This window comes from Bemisia tabaci, chromosome 1 (assembly GCF_918797505.1).
Source record: "Bemisia tabaci chromosome 1, PGI_BMITA_v3".
Taxonomy (NCBI): domain Eukaryota; kingdom Metazoa; phylum Arthropoda; class Insecta; order Hemiptera; family Aleyrodidae; genus Bemisia; species Bemisia tabaci.
The window spans coordinates 22585186-22600624 of NC_092793.1; the positions used below are offsets into that span (position 1 = coordinate 22585186).

At 39.0% G+C, this 15439-nt stretch overlaps 2 protein-coding genes across 4 annotated transcripts in view; one reads left to right on the plus strand and one right to left on the minus strand.

Moving 5' to 3' along the window:
• LOC109041254 (uncharacterized) overlaps window positions 1-14200 on the plus strand; it is a 214121-nt gene extending 199921 nt beyond the window's left edge. For all 3 annotated transcript variants that reach the window (XM_072298043.1, XM_072298037.1, XM_072298046.1), the window contains 5 exons: window positions 6703-6805; window positions 7608-7709; window positions 8653-8784; window positions 9522-9620; window positions 13969-14200. In XM_072298043.1, the coding sequence (XP_072154144.1) occupies window positions 6703-6805; window positions 7608-7709; window positions 8653-8784; window positions 9522-9620; window positions 13969-14107 (575 nt within the window). In that variant the 3' untranslated portion in view covers window positions 14108-14200. The remainder of the gene's footprint in view (window positions 1-6702; window positions 6806-7607; window positions 7710-8652; window positions 8785-9521; window positions 9621-13968) is intronic.
• Window positions 1-15439, minus strand: part of LOC109041147 (vitellogenin) — a 393940-nt gene that overhangs the window by 229361 nt on the left and 149140 nt on the right. The gene's annotated exons all lie outside the window — the stretch shown is intronic.

Below are 15439 nucleotides of genomic sequence, written 5' to 3' on the forward strand. Positions count from 1 at the left end.
AGTAGGTAAATCCGGCCCTGCCCGCTTTCCTGAGGTGATGGTTTGAAAAATCTTGCCTTACCGATAAACAGCGACTTGTATTTTTATTTTTTTACTTTTTTTATAGCTTGAAAAGGCGTATTTTAATCCTGAAACCTCCCGAATAGTATCTGTTTTCTTTTCAGATTGTACCCCGGTTTTTTGTAAGTTTTTTTCTTAGTATTATATGTATTTTGGGCTTATCAAATGTGTTACGTGAATAAGTTTGGAAATGGCCTCCATCAGCAAAGCACAACACTGACTCTCCAGTGCATTTACGCTGAAGGAAAGTAAACTGAAGGAACATGCTTTTCCAAGGCGCAATGAAAATTTTCCGTGGGAAAAGGAAACGAATCTCACAAATTAAATCAGCAGTTCATCGTAGCTGTGGAATAATTTATCACAGCGAGATATTTCTCTGCTTTTATTTGTTTCGCTCATTTTTTCATCGCTGACACTGAGGTAATTGGTGCCTCTCTCTTTTGCATAAAACACCGTGCAGAAGACAGCCCTGTCAAATAGACCAAGTATTCATTTATTTTAGTCCGTTTTGAGTGGAATGCGTATTTTGAAACGCCGAAGTATTTACTACATGAAGTTTACGAACAAATTAATGAAAAAATTATAGTTTTCACCGAGACAGTAAAGGAATTTCTTCCAAACTATCCATTAATCTTATTCTATAAGCATCTGTTCGCTAAACACTGCATTAAACATGAAGATATATTGTAAAATAGAGAACCGGCAACCTAGACTATTAATTTCTGGTTTAGAGTTCCCACTGTCAATTATTTTCACCCGGAGAGAGACGTCGCTCCGTCCCTTGTGAAGATTTGATTGGAGGAGAAAATTTAGACGATTTTGAAGCATGGTTGTCTGATGATACTTCATTCAGTTCTACGCTTACATTGAAAATATACATTTCAGAATTTTTTTGTAAATTGTTGTTATATTCGTCAATTCAAAATTTAAGGATAATCTGCACGATATTGCTGACCTGAACCATGCAGTCCGCAACTAAAGTTGCACAGTGATGAAATACAAAGCCAACATCATATGAATACAATTATACACTGAAAAATAATGTAAGAAGGGAAATATGCTCTGCGAAAATTATCATGAAGGGTGAAGAACAAAATTTCATTAGGGCACATGCACTTGAAATTTTCATGCATGTATTTGCATGATATTAAGTGACACAAATCGAAACTTTATTTCAAATCATCGAGAAAATTATTCAATGATTGCCTAGGCATACATATACTTAGTTACACACGGAGAAAAAACAATGTTGCCTATACGATGTTCATCATGGATTGCATTTTGCATAAACGCGAAATAGCTCTCAACATTTCCAATAACAAGTTCCAAGAAGAACATGCACGCGGGATCAATATGCGCTCAATAGAAACAAGGCCTCGTGATGATTTCATTTTCAGCATTTAGTAAGCGCTACTTTTTTGCTATAGGAGACTGAAAACACGGTGGATAATAATCCAACTGAACGAACTTGCTTACACGAGTTGCTTACTTGAAATACAAGTGGAAATACCACAGAGGTCCAATTTCACTCGTACCCATTTTCTAACAAGCCTTTCAATTGAAAAATCCTCGAGCGCTTTGTGTGGATGACTATGTTGGAATGCAATAGTTCACAATTGATGAAAAGGGACACTGGAGGTGAAAATTTTGGTAAAATACTCTGTTGTCCCCTCTCTCCTCCATCAACCGCCCCCCCCCCAGAAATTTTTTTTTATTCGATCGATGGGGTCGCTTATGAAATACGCAACGCTCTAGGTGGGAGGGTATGGTCTGATGACATTTGTGAGCGTACCTCTGTTTTATTCCAAAATATTTATAGAACACTTCCTCACCATGTACTCTCTCATTCCATTCTACCAATTTCGAACTTCTCGTCACTTACTGTATTCGGGCCACATCTTTAGTGGCTCTTTCGTTTTATTTTATCCTCCTCCGTTCTCTGGTTTAGATAGTGCTATTTTGACTTATTATGTAAAAATGATGAAAAATGAAATGTGACAGATTCGTAACAAAAGCGAACCGATACGCACGGTTTGGTATGCTCCCACCATCGATCTGTGAATCTGCCTCTCTGCAAGTAGATCCTCGGATCGTCCTCGAGTAGATCTTATTCGATATTTCCTTAACTTAGTAATGTAAATTATCGATCAAGGTCATTCGACAATGATTCAATAAATCGACCTGCTGGAGTTTATGATTTTGGAAGCCCATGCTTGATTTAAGATTTTTTTTCACAGAACGAGTGGTTTGAGCAATGGGCCTGTTGCATGCAAGAGATACAGCCGTGCGAATAGACTTTTTAGGGGTTAAATGACATGAAAATTACGATGGTCACATTAAAAAAGTCTGAAATACACTCCTTACTGCGCAATTTGCATTGTTAGGAGCGCGCTTTTTCAAATTTCCCGCGTCGGGGGGCAGTTTTCTTACGGAAACAATTAACGGCAACTCGCGGCTATTTCCGGTCAACTAAAACTGACAACATAACCTAAAAATCGGAGCTCGTGATATCGTGAAATGAAAGGTAGAAGGATTGCGTTGGATATTTAAAAGTTGATCGATTTGGTGACCGCATAAAGCGTATATGGACCACTATAAGAGATCACGTTGGGTTTGTGAACAAACTGAAGGAAAAAATAACTACAACAACAACAACGACTCGGCATCTTCCGGAAATCACCGAGCCCGCCGTTTGCTCGTTTCCGGTGATTAGAAAACTGCCCCCAGACGCGGGAAATTTGAAAAAGCGCGTTCCTAACAACGCAAATTGCGCAGTAAGGAGTGTATTTCAGACTTTTTTAATGTGACCATCGTAATTTTCGTGTCATTTAACCTCTATAAAATCTATTCGCGCGGCTGTATCTCTTGCATGCAACAGGCCCATTAGAGACAAGTAGGGATCCACTGTGCGAAAAACGATGAGAAATTTCATCACCGACGCATCACGTCACGTGTTGTCACGTACCGCAATTTCGAAGATCCTGGAGCATGTTCCCCGTTTAGCATGGTCGACCGGCGCGAAATTGGCGATCGCTCAATCCGAGCGAAATATTTCAATCGGCTCCTGTTGGCTCCTCACGCACGTACCACTTCATGACTCTTCTAACCCCCCCCCCCCTCCCCCCCTCCCCCCGGTCCATCAGTGGTGAGACGTGAATGATCAATTATCGATATTTCCCCATTCAAAACTACGGTAAAGAATCGAATATTGACGTGTTTGTTGCGAACATTCTGTCTATCGATCCTTTTCCAGGTGTAAATGGTAGATCAATCGATATATCGCAAAGCACGCCACGCTACTCCCCTCCTCCGTGTTCCATTCGACAAATTGAATTCTGCATTTTTTTTCTCCGTCACGTCTCACGATGCAGTCGATGCAAAGAGTTTCATCAAGGTTGTGAAACGAGACGGCTGAAAGCAGGACACCGTGCAGTTGTCCCTCCTTCTTTCAGCAGACAACTCATCCGCAGACGTACAAAGGGACGTTTAACAGGTTAAGGAAATGAGCAACACTAAAAATGGTTCCTCGTCATACATTTTTGCAGAACGTGGTCGACACATTGATTATTTTCAAATTGAACTGAAACTAATGAGAGGAGAAAATGGTCGACTATATCCAGTCAGACTGACTCAAGATCGAATAGCATAATTAAGTGGCTTTCGTCATCCTAGCTTTATTTAACATATTGATTTGCGATGGTTCCAAACAAACAAACAAAACAAAACAATAGAATACCCTTTATGTCCAAAGTCTGAGTACATTTTTGTCACAATTTTGTCTATAAGAAATCATAAATCAATTAATGACCCATTAAAACATAAAAAAACAAGCAGTGAACTCCAACACAATGTGTTGATAAGGCGCGTCATTAACTCGCACATATCAACCCCTTTAGTTTTCATTTACAGAGATTTCAAAATAGGCAAACAGCATAAAAAGAGAATTCACGATCCAACACTGCGAGGTCAAAGACGCACCTTGACGAGACCGTGTATTGTGAAAGTAGAAAGCTATTCGATCGAATTTAAGTTTTTTGATCTGCCTCAAGCAAAATCTTATCAGATTCTTGAAGAAAAGTGCTACGGAATAATTTAAGCGAAGAAAGGAAAAATTCTGTCGAACTCCTAGAAGATAAAGTCGATTTAAAGGTATTTTGGGGCTAAAATACCCAAATCACCGGTAGTAAAAATCCCGTTATATTATTGAAAAGAAATTGACTCGATATAAATGCAATTGCATTAAATACGTCTTGATTTTGTTATTTTAAACGTCTTTCCATGCAAAGAAGTTCAACCATGTCGTTGCTTTATTCATTCATGAATTGAAAGTAAGCAATCTACATCCCGAAAATCTACTGATTTGCCGTAAAAAATTGCAGAGAAACTTGATATACCAGGTCGATGCACCCACTCGTTGAATTTACCAACCAATTTTGTGAGTGCAAATGTGTAAGAATCAATATGCTATAGTCATTTTGGGTGCATTTATTTTTCATGAAACAATAATAATTTCAATCCCGAAAAAACCATCAATTTTCCGTATAAAATCGAAAAAATCAAAATATGTCAACTCCCCGACGTGAAAATTAGATTCTACGTATGTAAAATGTAAATACTTATGTATCGATATGCTGAACAGAACTATGTGTGGACAGTCAGAAGCCCGCGGCAACATTAATTCAACAGAAAAACTGTAAAAATTAGATAGGATTTTAGCCGCTTTGCCCGCCTCTCCTCGCTACTTACAACAAACCGTTCTTATACTCATCTCAAAATTTTTCTCAGAGCTTTGGGTTATTATCAGCTTCCATTTAAACTCCGGTTCGATGGCCGAATCGGCTGCCAAAAAAGCAAGCCACTGTTGAGGGGTTCTATGAGAAATTCGTGATATTATCGGCTCTCAGGAAATCACCCCATGGCTAAAATTGGTGGTATAAATGTTTAAGTGCTTAAAATAATCGTATTCAAGAAACTAAGGAATTAAACTATGGAGTCAATTTCTTTTTAATAATATAACGAATTTACTACCGGTGATTTAGCTATTATAGCCCCAGAATACTTTTAAAGCGCCTTTGCGTTCCAGAATCTCGACGGAATTTTTTTTTTTTTTTTTTTTTTTTTTTTTTTTTTTGCTTAAACGATTCAAGAAACATTGTAGTTAAAAATATAAAGATTTTTCGATTTGGACGTATGAAAAATGTTTAACTCGTTCAGGCACACCGTGTATTGTATGGAGTACTGCTGTTATTCGACCGTTGTCTTCAGGTCAAAATTCTTACAAAGAAGCCCCTTGCAAGAGGCAAATTTTTTGTAATTTCTCCCAGTTTTTTCAGCGTTAGGTATATAAATGAATTGTTTGTCAAATTTTGAGGTCAATTATATTTAATTGTAATTTATACTTTCTTTTTTTCCCCTTCATTTTATTTTTCGTATCGAGGAGTCGAGGTTTTGTTGATTTCTTCGGATTTCGATTACTGTAACTTCTCTTCTATTCGGCCGATTTTTATGAATGAGGTCTCTTTTTATTTGTGTTTTAACGGAGAGTAAGGAAAAAATTGCTAAATACATGCGAAACAATTTTTTTTTGAAAATTGGATGAATCCTAGCGTGACGGTGAAATGGTTAATGAAGCGTGAGTAATTGGGGTACGGGTATCGGCCGCGTTGGGACCCAAGGCCCATTGTTCTTCGTGACGCCGACGCAGTGATCAGGAGCGTAAGGAAGAGAGGGCTGAGTGGACTCCTGTATGAGCCACGTTTAGCGAATGGTCTAATGAGTCTCGAGGCTCATCACAGATTGCACTTACCACTATCCTGGTGGCCCCGGCTATCAGAGCAAGGAGTACCAACTTTTGAAAAGGATAACAGTGTTGTGGAGATATGTCAAAGCAACGTTGTGAACAAAACGGAGTGAGTGAAATTCTCATTCAAGGAGTGCCGAACTGGTCAGCCATCCTCGAATCAGTTCGCTTGCTTCCGCTTATATATGCATATTTTAAATCAGCGCGCCCCATTCTAAGGTTTTTTTAAAAAAAACCAAGAAACGTAGACTCTTGGTATTCATTACACATAAACTAGCGAGCCCCAGAATGAGAAACAAATTTTAATCATTATTATTGACGGATTAGTAAACTTTTTACACGCTTTGGAAAATCTCAGAAGTTCGCGGTAGTCACTTTTCGGTAAGGAACTAGGGGACTCGGTTATTGTATCGAGGGGGGGGGGGGGGGGTCGAAAACGATCGCAAAGGCGGTATACTACGTATACGCGCCAAAAAATCGATTTTAAGAAACACCTGGACGCATTTTACCGAGCACGGAAGATTCTGTGTTTCTGTTCATCAGAACCATAAAAACGTGATACAAAAAGTATTGTAACTACACCTTCACACGCAAAAATTTCATAATGTTTAATAAAAAGGTCCCCTGCACGTTAATCTGACACCTAAGACCTTGTACACACGAGCCATAGGCTGACTATAGGTCCAAACTATGAGTTTGGACGAATTGGTTCCTTGAAACTAGGGGTTCCAGGAACAAGTTATAGCTGAGTTATGACAAGTTCCTGGAACACGTTCACCCGAAGTTCCACGAACGCGCTCGTGTGGACAAGGCCTTATGAATATTCTCTTCATTGATTACAGGTCAATGCCGGGACGAAACTTCTGTCAAGATGGGCGTTGGTATTACCTCATTCTGCTCAATTCCGATACCGGATGAATTCAAAGGAGCTTGCGACTTCCTTGAGTGAGTATCAATTGGACGTATTTCTATCAAACAGAACTATGTGCATTAAGACATGAACCCTGAGACCCATAAGAATATATGCATAACGGAGCTCAAGTCATAATGCACATGCATAGTTCCATTTGACAGAAATACGTCCAATTTAAATGTGCAAATGATAAAATGTGATGAACCAGGCAAACTGCATGGACCTCAAGATAAGAAGAAAGGAGTGATCTATACCACTGATCAGAGGGGATAACCTCGCATCTGTCAGAAAAGAACTTTCAATAATTTTAAAAATTGATCCTTTGAGAGTATTATTTTATTTCAAAGTTAAAAACGATGACCGCGATTTTAAAAAAACGCTGTGATATTTTGCCGAAGATATAGTCAGCTTGGACCGACTCAATTCAAACGCTTAAGACATTCCTGCGTTGAAAAGATCGTATACATTTTACTCTAAATTTTGCGCATGAAAATCATGTAGACTTTACATCATGACTGAGCACATATAAAATTTATAATTGAAAGAAAAAATGCTGAATTTTATTAATTGTTTTACGTGAAATCTGCTAATACGTCAATCATGGTGTTAAGTTCACATCATTAGTACGCATTTTCTTCAGTAAATATACTCAGGATGTGTTATTGTGTTATTTGCTAGGTACCTATAATGCAAATTGTGACATGATAATTTTGACCCAATGTTTTTCGGACCATTAAAAACCTTTAAAATTAGGAACAAAAACCCGGGAGATTTACTTTGATTTCCTAATTTTTATGAATTAGATACTTATGCACTATGGTTGTCATTTTACAGGGATTTTTTGACCGAGACGGTTGAAGTTCTAATCGGTGGACCTTCATTTCTCTCAATAGACGGCCTGAGCAACAATGAAACTAATTACATTCCCATTTTCAGGTTTGAAATTTCTGTTAACTTACGCCAAGCTGTCATATAAAACTAATTCATTCAGTTTTAAAAACGTATACCACGATAGGTTGTACTCTTCAACGATGATGATATCATCAAATTGCATTAACTTTCCATATAAGTATGTACAGTGTACACTCATAAAGTTTGAATGATGATATGAAGAAAGAAAAAAAATATTCCTTTACATTAGTGGCGTACTCTTTTCAGATCTTACTGCGTGGGAATGATGCTACAAAAAGCGCCTGCAATTCTATGGGAAGCAAATTTCCTTATGGTCAAAGGATAAGGGTATAAACGTAGGCAAAACTGTGCAGAGCCAATATTGCTGTGCGCAGATAGGACACCGAATTACGGGCTTCCACGTGTTATTAAATATTTAACCGATAAAATATATATTCCTACTACCTTCCTGTCCTTCCTTTACTAATGTCACATAACTTGTTCCTATAATGAGCCTAAATAGTGGCTCCTTGCAAATTGCAGTCCATTCAATCAGCCCTAAAAGCTATTACTTACTGCAATTATATCGACACATCTGTTGGCGGATCACCTATTAACGTGTTACAAAGAGAGGGATTTGTTTTTTGCCCATCAAAATGTTGTTGGAAAACAAGCATAATTTTGTCGAATTAACAAAAAAAGCTGCTTCTTTGAGTGCAGCTTGCGTGTAGAATTTTTAAAATGTCTCCTGAAAAATCGATTCTGTGGAGTGATAATGTCGAATTGTTTCAAGGTCGTGCTTTTATGTTTGAGAAAACGATGTCTCATTTATTCTAAGAATGGAATTCGACCGATTTCTTTTGACGCCTATCTCCGCAGTTTCTTGATTTTACAGCGGAAACACACATTTAAGCATGAAATAGCTGCACTGCAGAACGAGGGTTCGGTTGGCATAATAAAACGCATGAATATTGACTGAATTTTTCAGGTTGGACTCGCTGAATGGGACTGATGATCAAAATAATTTGACCGCTGAAGAAAGCAACTGTATCAATCTCCCCGCTGGTCTGAAATATATTGTGCTCACAGATCGAACGTTTATTGTTGGTGCAGCTTATAGGTAATTCTTTCGCTATCGAGTAACGATCATAATTTACATGGGAATTTTTTAAAAGATATGTAACTCTGCGAGTGTGCTACGTAAAAAAGAAGAAAAGAGAAAGCGACCACTCTAACTGGTTGTTTATTACTACCCTCTTATTCATTGAGTGGATTTATGGCAATTTTAAAATTTTCCGAACTCACTTATTTATCTCCACTGATATTCATATGTGTTACAACTCAACCTCATTCTCCGTTCCAAACCAATGGAGCATAACCACCAAATCAGCTCGAAGCCCCTTCATCTCGTATTAATGCAATTCGATCTCCGGGGAGTTAAAATAGTTCCTCAGCATCAACGCGAACATCTGCTCATGACGCGACACACTGAAACAAACTGCTTGATCACGATCACTGCACTCACTCAAAGTTCCTTCATTTCGGTGGATATGCAATTATATCTCCGGGGAGTTTGAATAGTTGCTCGAGGTCAACGTAAACTTACGGAAATGGTGCAAAGCACGCGATTAAACTAATTGGTTCAAATCACATAGGATCGTTTTCTTGGTTTCTTCGAGGATTCCTTGCCAAATATCTGCAATATCTTAAGCAGTGCCCATTTCCTGAATTGATAAAAGTTTTAAAAAAAATTATATTTTAGGTTTGATATCGCTCATTTCATTATCAATTTCAAGCATTATTTTTCCACGATTTTTTTAAAAAAAAATTATAATCGTGCTCAAACTTTTTTTCCAGATTACTTCGGAAAAATGTGACTGTGGATTCCTCTTCTGTGACACTGCAATTGTCTATCGACTTCAGTGACGTTTTGAGCGAGTATAGAAACATTTCCAGGTATGGAAGACTTAATTTCATTAAAATGTTTGAAAAAATCATTCGATTGTTCGGTATCCCTGAAATCCGAATGATGGGGAGAACAATTGCAGTGAGAATTTAGTAAATGAACTGATTTGACGTCGGTTGTCGGTTTTTGATACCCTGATAGCAGAACTAATTTCTACAGCTGTAAAAAAATACTCGTATGAAGAAAAAGATAGGTAAATACCATACAAATACGATTTTATATAAAAATGCCTCATCTTAACTCCTTGATGGGAGGAAAATGTGTGAGGCAGATATACATTTATAAAGAGAGAGAGAGAAGACCCTGACTCTATGGATAGCTTCTAGGTGTGTCACAAAATGTCATAGGACTTAAAAAGGAATGTGAGAAAAGCAAAATCTGCCACAATTCATGTGGCGAGCTATGTGATTTTTGAAGAAGCTCACGTGAAAATAATATCCAGTTTAAAAGATTAGTATACAACTGTAATATTAAAAATACAAGTTTTAGCTCTTATATTTTATTTATTAATATATATATGAAATATATTCTTATATTTTTATTCAGTGACCAAGTTAATGAGGGGCACAATTTGGACCTCATATAGTCTCCAGAGCCATTGCACCTCACGAAGAGGGGCACTCGTGTGCTACGTTGGCATCCGATGAGTCCGATGACATAGCAATATCAATGAGAAACCGAGTGCTTTTGATTTTGTCGAGGAGCACGAGGTCAAGCCTGTTGTGTGCTATGGTCGCATCAGCTTTTATTAAGAGAACCCGGTATAATTTAGAGTTCCTGTTTTCGAGGATGGTTTCCGGTGTATAATTGTAGCATACGGGATCTGAGTTGGTGCGTACGCCCGCTCGAGTACGATTGGCCATTGAATTATTTGGACCGCGTGAAGCAGACAGCTATTCTGCCGTGCTAAGGAAAAACGCCGTATGAGCCATGAGGCGTTGCCAAATTTCCTTCGAAAAACAACGGATTTCAGAAAAAATTGTGAATATTCCTCCTCCGATTTTTCGGAGGATTTGGTTTGAAATTTGATCTAAAAAGTCTGAAAATGACACGGAAAATATTCATAACTTTCTTCAAAAATGAATATTTTCTGAGAGAAAATTTGGCAACATTCGAATGTTCATACGGCGTTCTTCCTTAGCAAGACAGTATTGCCGTAAATCGGATAATTTATTTTTTTATGAGAAAACAGAAGTCTATACTGCCGTGCTAAGGAAATACGTCGTATGAACCTCCTGTCAGTTGTCAAATTTCCTTTGATGAAATATAAATTTTCAGGAAAACTTGTGAATATTTTCCGTTCAGTCTAGAGTCCCTTTATACTGAGAGTCAAGACAATTTGAATCCATTTCTGATTGGTTCCCGTATTTTAGGCCTCCACAGTGTCACAAACGGGAATAAAGATTACGTTTTCACCAATTGCAAAGATTATAATCTGGAATGGACCAGGGAATTACGGGTTCGGCAAGGAACAAACGGAATGAGAGGAGGAACGGAGAAAGGCATTTGCGAATGGGCCGATCAAAGATTACGAAAAACGTTCAATTTCTGTAATCTTTATTCCCGTTTGTGACATCCATAATAAGCCGAATTGTCTTGACTCTCAGTATAAAGGGACTCTAGTTCAGTCTATCGGCGAATTTTTTCGTAATTATTTCTAAATTATCTGAAATTTTCACGAGATAACATTCATAACTCTCCTCAGAAAGAAACATTTCATTGGAGGAAATTTGGCAACTCTCTGGCGTTTTTTCTCAGCACGGCAGTACACTAAGGTTTTTTTTGAAAATTATGGGGAATTTCCTCTGTGAAGTGAGGCGAATTCCTTGAAATTCTTAATATAATTCGTAGGTAAGTACAACCGTTCTCCGGTAAAAAATTAAATTGCGCCATGAAATTCGGTAATTGCTGATGTAACCTGGCTCCTTCCTGTTTAACGAGGTTCATTGTTACCACTTAGTTATGTCTGGGGGCGTATTATGCTTGTGAGCTATGAAAAGTTTGCATCTTGCCGTGATATGGTTGGTGGTTTCAGGAAACTGAAGACTGGCATGATTTCGGAGAGCATCTATCAGTTTTATATAAAGAGCCACGCAAAAAATTCTCTCATGAGACAAGATATGCTTTCCTGCTATGTCCGGGTCATCATCTTACGAAAAGTTGCCACCAAGAGTGCAATTTCGTCGACATTGCCGCCGCCACGCTAGGAAGTTATCCTCTATACGTGCTGATTGTAGCCTATAATATTTATTGATTCGCTTTTTAAGAGATGCAACTATTCGGCCTCCGGGGCCACACTAGGAAGCATCATTTCCCAATGAAGGCGTTTCTTATGCGTCGACACATTTCATCAAAGAGTTAAATCTCAAGCAACCACATTACTGGCTAGTTTACGTGCTACTACACCGTTGATTGGGTTTTTAAATGATGCAACTATTCGGCCTCCGCGGTTACGCTAGGAAGTTTCCTTTCACAATGAAGGCGCTACGTATGCGTCGACAGTCTTCATCAAAGAATAATCTGTTGCAACCGCATTACGCTCCCACACTTTTGATCGGGGCTTTCGACGAGGCAACTATTCGTCCTCTGAGGCCACCCTAAGAAGTGTCTTTTCACTGTGTCACTTATGCTTCGACTCACTTAATGCGAAAGATCTATCTGAAGCAATCGCACTTGCCCATTAATCTACGCTGCTATACTGCCGATTGGTGTTACCTAAAATGATGCGACATGCGGATTCTGAAGCCGTACCCGTCTTCGAAATATGCTGCTTGTTAGAAAAAGGTGCCAACAAGAGCGATTTCTTTTCGCAGAGAAATGCCAGGACACCACGCCACCAAAAGGCGCTGTTTAAAACCTAATCTCCACATTTTATTCCTATTTTATATGCCCCTCTCTCCCTCTTTTTGTCCTTGTTTTTTCTCTCTTTTTCCTCTCTCCTCTTTTAATCCTCCCATTACCTTTTCTCGTTATCATTTTCTCTCCTCTTACTTTTTCATTTTGGCGCCTTTAGCAATAAGACGCCTGATTCAGTTGCTACTATCGCTCCATCTTCACAAAGGCACTAAAAATATTCGACGATTTCTTCCAGCTCAGGCCTTGTCTAGTGGCACACTGGTTAAAGTCGAGATGTGAACTTATTGCAGTAATATAGTAATAGAAAAAAAAGCTATTGCAGCAAATTGAAACTTCGTGTCAATTTTTTCGTTGCACTATGCTACTGGGAGCTGCGTTATGAGCAGTGACGTAGCAAGTTCCAGTGGGGCCTACTCATTTTGTGATGGGTGATAAACTTGGTGATAGCCTCTAATGAGAGATGATGTGGAGATAAGACATGTCTCCTCTCCTTGGCTTCCAATGACGAGCAAGTCATATGATGACATAAAGTGGGTGCCGACTGTAAGACGGTGTAGCTTGGGGACACCCATTAAGACTGCACTTCCCTCCGGCGACACTGCGACAAAATTGCAGCTCGACCTATTAACACCGAGACAGCCAACTCCTGAGATTCAGTTGGAAAAAAAAACTGCAAAATCACTCTACGTGACTTCTACGGAACTATAAATATTTCACGCTCTGCAAAGAGATATTGACATAGCTAACGCGAGCAATTGGGTGTTGGTCAGGACTAAAATTGCACGACAAAAACCCAAGAATTCTAGCGAATATATATTTCAGGCATAGGAACTTTGGTATCCCCAGCGCACCTGCTTAAAAAAAATCGATCGGAACATTTTGTAGCTGAAGATCAACCGTTTTGGCCTCTAAAAAAAAACTCTGAGAAACATTGAAAGTCTTAGACTTTAGATAGGTATTCACTTCATAATGACTAAGTAGTTACTCAGCGCGAGCGTGTCAATGTGCGAGCGTACTGCTGTTTGTCCGAAATACCAGAGGAGGGAGGGGGAAGAGAGTGATCCTCAATTCTTCAAAATGAGGGACCATTAAAAGCTTTATCTGTGCTTACTTGAATTTTATTGAACATCCAATTTCATTTATGCATAAGATGCTATAATGTGAGTTTAGGAAGAAATTAAATGGAAAAGTTATTTAATGCCCTCAGTCAGTGGCGTAGCCAGAAAATCATTATCGGGAGGGGAGGAGGGGGTTGGTCTACGATCAAAAATTTCTCATGGGCTCTAAGGGTAAAAAGATTCCTGGAAATCACGACGAATGACGATGGGGAAATTTTCAGGTCGCGTAGCTCCCCTGGATGAGCACGTATATCCTTGGGAAGGTAGAAGTACCTAATTGCATGTACCTACTCTAAACTTAACTTCATTTACCCTCAGGCTTCTCATCTTTGTCTAGCTAATTCATGGTCTTTCATTTACATAGGTTCTGGATTCTTCAACAAGAAAACGTTCCTCGCCGGACTGCCTGGAAAAATATCCTTGATGGTTTCGAAACAATTGACGAACTCCTATTTTTCTTTGTTTTGATCGTGATCGTAGCTTTTGTATTCAAACCCTTGTGATTTAAGTACCCAACCATGTTCCAATTTTCTTGAGGCACTCAATCTTGTCTTTAAGCCGAAACACGTTTTGATAATAAAAAAAAATGTATTTAATGTCCACTTTATTATTACCTACGTCCACAAGAGGAAATGGCACATAAGTAGATACTGCGATGGAATAATGCTACCAATGCAGGTGCCTGCTCATGCACGTCAGATTACCTATATTCTATCGTATACTTATGTGCGACTCCATTTTTTAAAGACTAATTTTCTAATTTATATTTATACGGCAGTAAATATTTGCCTGAATATGGATAACTTTCTCAAATTTTCTCTTTCCCGTCATTATAAATGCACAAACAATGGGGAGTTCCTTAATTGGACGTGTTTCTATCAAACGGAACTATGTGCATTAAGACATGAGCCCTGAGACCCATAAGAATATGTGCAAAACAGGGCTCACGTCATAATACACATAGTTCCGTTTGCATAGAATTACGTCCAATTGTTCCCCCTCTCTTTCCTCTCCCCCTAGTAAAAATTGGCGGTAGAATGTGTGTTCCAAAATACCATAGACCTACAGCCGACTGTAAGATTTCCAATAGCTTCTATAGCCGGCAACACAATTTCTTATAGGTAGCCTTTTATAGCTGATGGCGATTAAGCAACAGCCTGACGATAAAGTGTATGCTAAACGTTACCAATTACGGATGCTAGGACTTAGTGAGTTTTTGGACTACCGCTCTCTTTTTGGGCCGTAGTATCTTGATTTATTTTGCGAGGAAAGCTCCGTACTTTTGAAGGATGCCCGCCATTCCTAATATGTTGGAGCGCCTTCAATTTCGTACGATACTGTGCAATACCTCTGGTGGGAAATAGTTGCTTCAAGCGCCGTGGTACGCTGCGGCGCGGTGCGGCGGGCGGGCACGGCGGCGGGCACTGCGGGCAGCTAGCGCGAAACGCGCATTGGCGCCTACAAACCTAACAGGGATACTTCACGCATTGCGCAATGCGTGAAGTATCACTGTTAGGTTTGTAGGCGCCAGTGCGCCGCCGCTCCGCTCTGTGTTAGGCTCTAATATTTAATCTCGTGGAGTCAGCGTTGTTCAACTCATGACTTTGAAATGTTTGCACACTGTGTATGGATTATTCTCATTTTAATTGATGAAAACAAATATGTAGTAAAGGAAAATATAATGTGCGTTTTTTAAATGTTATGGTGATTCCGTACAAACTTTACAAAGCACACGAATTTCTACACAATTTCTTATAGCCTTTTATAGCCGATGGCGATAAAGTATAAAGCCCGGCAACAGGAACTATAACCCGGCTGTTTAATTTTTTATCGCT